General features: G+C 37.1%; 1 protein-coding gene across 1 annotated transcript; it reads left to right on the plus strand.

Moving 5' to 3' along the window:
- The first annotated feature begins 467 nt into the window (after positions 1-467).
- On the plus strand, positions 468-1,412 carry LOC118844183 (olfactory receptor 2AG2-like). Its single transcript, XM_036752025.1, has one exon. The coding sequence runs from the start codon at positions 468-470 to the stop codon at positions 1,410-1,412; it is 945 nt and encodes a 314-aa protein (XP_036607920.1).
- Positions 1,413-2,750: the final 1,338 nt, after the last annotated feature.

The following is a 2,750-nucleotide window of genomic DNA, read 5'->3' on the forward strand; positions in this document are numbered from 1 at the left end:
CTAGGATCTAGTAAGGTTTTTAAGAATGAGAAAATGAGATAATGCATCCTTAAATAAGAAAGAAATATAATGAACACATAAAATTCTTAAAAAATATAGACCCCTACTTTCCTGTTCCTTGAAGTCAGAGTCTGGAAAATAAATCAAAAACTTTTAACAGAGCTATACTCGCAAAAACCTCAATTTTTATATTCCACATCTGTCACACTCTCAGCTGTCCATTATCAGAAAATCAGCAAAATTGTAAAGACATCAGCTCCATTGTCTGAGTGGAAGCAGAATAATAAGAAGGCTATCTGTGTTATCTCTGAGACAAGTGTCAATACAATAGGGAAGTTTTCAACTCACTGACTTTAAACTAAGAAACTTTCAATGTATTCTAGCATCAGAGATTTAGAACACGCCTGAATCATTTGGGGTACACATTCACTGAGAAACTGGATACGGGAAATTGAGGAATCTGTGGAATGGAACTCTCAAACATGACCTTGATAGACAGTTTCTTTCTCATTGGAATTCTCCAGGATACTAGATTCCCTGAACTTGTCTGTTTCATAATCATATTTCTCTATCTGGTGGCAATGACCAGTAATGGTCTCCTCCTGTTGTTGATTGCTATGGACAACCGGCTCCATGTTCCCATGTACTTTATGCTCAGTCAGCTTTCACTTATGGACCTGCTATTCACATCAGTTGTTGCCCCCAAGACATTGGTAGATTACCTGAGTGGACAAAATAACACCTCCTTTATAGGCTGTGGGCTTCAGATGTTTCTGGCACTGACAGTTGGGAGTGCAGAAGATGTCCTGTTGGCTTTTATGGCTTACGACCGCTATGTGGCCATTCGTCACCCTTTGAATTACACGGTAATTATGAGACCAAAGGTTTGCTGGTCCATGGTGGCTACATCTTGGCTTTTGGCATCTCTGACTGCCCTTGTGCATACCATCTACACCATGCACTTCCCTTTCTGTAGAGCCCAAGAGATTCACCACCTGCTCTGTGAGATCCCTCCAATGTTGAAGCTGGCATGTGCTGACACTTCACAGTATGAGTTGATTCTATATACAACTGGTGTGACCTTCCTCCTGATTCCCCTTTCTACCATCTTTGCCTCCTATACCTTAGTCTTGACTGCTGTGTTCCACATGCCCTCAGCACAGGGGAGACAGAAAGCTCTCCTTACCTGCTCATCCCACCTGACAGTGGTTGGGCTGTACTACGGAGCTGCTATGTTCATGTACGTCCTGCCCAGTGTTTACCACAGCCCTAAGCAAGACAATATCCTCTCTATGTTCTACACCATTGTCACTCCAGCCTTGAATCCCCTAATCTACAGCCTGAGGAACAAAGATGTACTGGGAGCCTTGAAGAAGGTTATAGGGAAAGGCCCCTCAGTACAGAGATTTTAGCACCTGAGAAACATAAAGAAGGCTTTGTTTACTTAGAATTTTGTTATTGTTTCTAATCCAATAATGTATGTTCTTGACACGTTGCCATAGCAGTAAATTTTTATATTAATTTAGATGTTACTTTCATTCATTTTTGGTGCTTAGTAGGTCAATTCTCAGTATATCTACCTGTCATCAAAACCATGGAGCTCTGTATCCAGTTGATTGCCAGCTCTTGGGTATAAGGTCTCTCTATTGCTGTAATAAAGATTTATTACATCTTACCTGTCACTTTCTGCCATAACAGTGTCTTAAACCACATTTTCTGTGCTGTTTCTTCCATCTTCAAACTGGCCTGAAAGATCTTTTTCATAGACTCATGGAAGACTTCAAACTACCTATTATCTATTTGTCCTCTATCTGAGCTATTACGCTTTTCTATGGCTTCTTTATTGCTACTATCCCACAGAGGCTGAGAGGTGCACTGTCTTCTCTACCAATGTCTTCCACTTCACTTTTTCAGTCATCTACTATAAGACTATAATCTTCGTATATGTTCAGTCTCTTGCCATTTCCTCATTCCACTCCAACTTTGTCTCAGCCATATAAAGCCACCAGCAGCAGATTTATAAATTCCTGAGTGACATTAAGCTTTTAATATGGAAATTCATGTATCTAATTCAAAAATTATTTTTAATAATTGAGAAAGTGCTTTATTAAATTCATCTTTCTTTTTTGGAATTTTAATTTATTTTATTTTTAATTTGTGGTTATAAAATAAGCATTTCCATAACATGGTAGAATTAAAAATATTATTGCACATGAAACTGAAAATCTATTATGTACAAGTTGCTATTCCATTTAAATATATAATAAAATTATCATGTAAATTTCTTTTTTATCCTTCCCTCCACCTCCTCCATAGAGATGGCTACCATTACACACACACACACACACACACACACATATACATATCTGTAAAATTATTCTATACACACTTCTATTTATCAGTTCTTTCTCTGAGTGTAGATAGATTCTTCTTTCATATATTCTTTGTAGTTAATTTGAGTATTTATAAAAATCAAAATGACTCAGTCATTCAAAGTTGTTCTTAAAATCATATTGATGTTATCATATATGATGTTCTCTTGGTTCTGCTTATCATTCTTTATCATTTTAAGCAAGTCTTTCCATGTTATTCTAAGATCACTGAGCTCACCATTTCTCATAGCCCAGTAATAATCCACCATTCTTAGCCTCATGTTCCTCATCTTTGAATTTGGGGTGATAATATTTTTGTTAAATACTTTAGTCTTTTTAGATTTGTATTTCCATTGCTCTATAGTTACCTCAACTATA

The sequence above is a fragment of the Trichosurus vulpecula genome, chromosome 3 (genome assembly GCF_011100635.1).
Source record: "Trichosurus vulpecula isolate mTriVul1 chromosome 3, mTriVul1.pri, whole genome shotgun sequence".
NCBI lineage: Eukaryota > Metazoa > Chordata > Mammalia > Diprotodontia > Phalangeridae > Trichosurus > Trichosurus vulpecula.

Excerpts from the sequence above, each read along its gene's own strand:
- LOC118844183 (XM_036752025.1), top strand. The coding sequence starts at position 468 with ATGGAACTCTCAAACATGACCTTGATAGACAGTTTCTTTCTCATTGGA.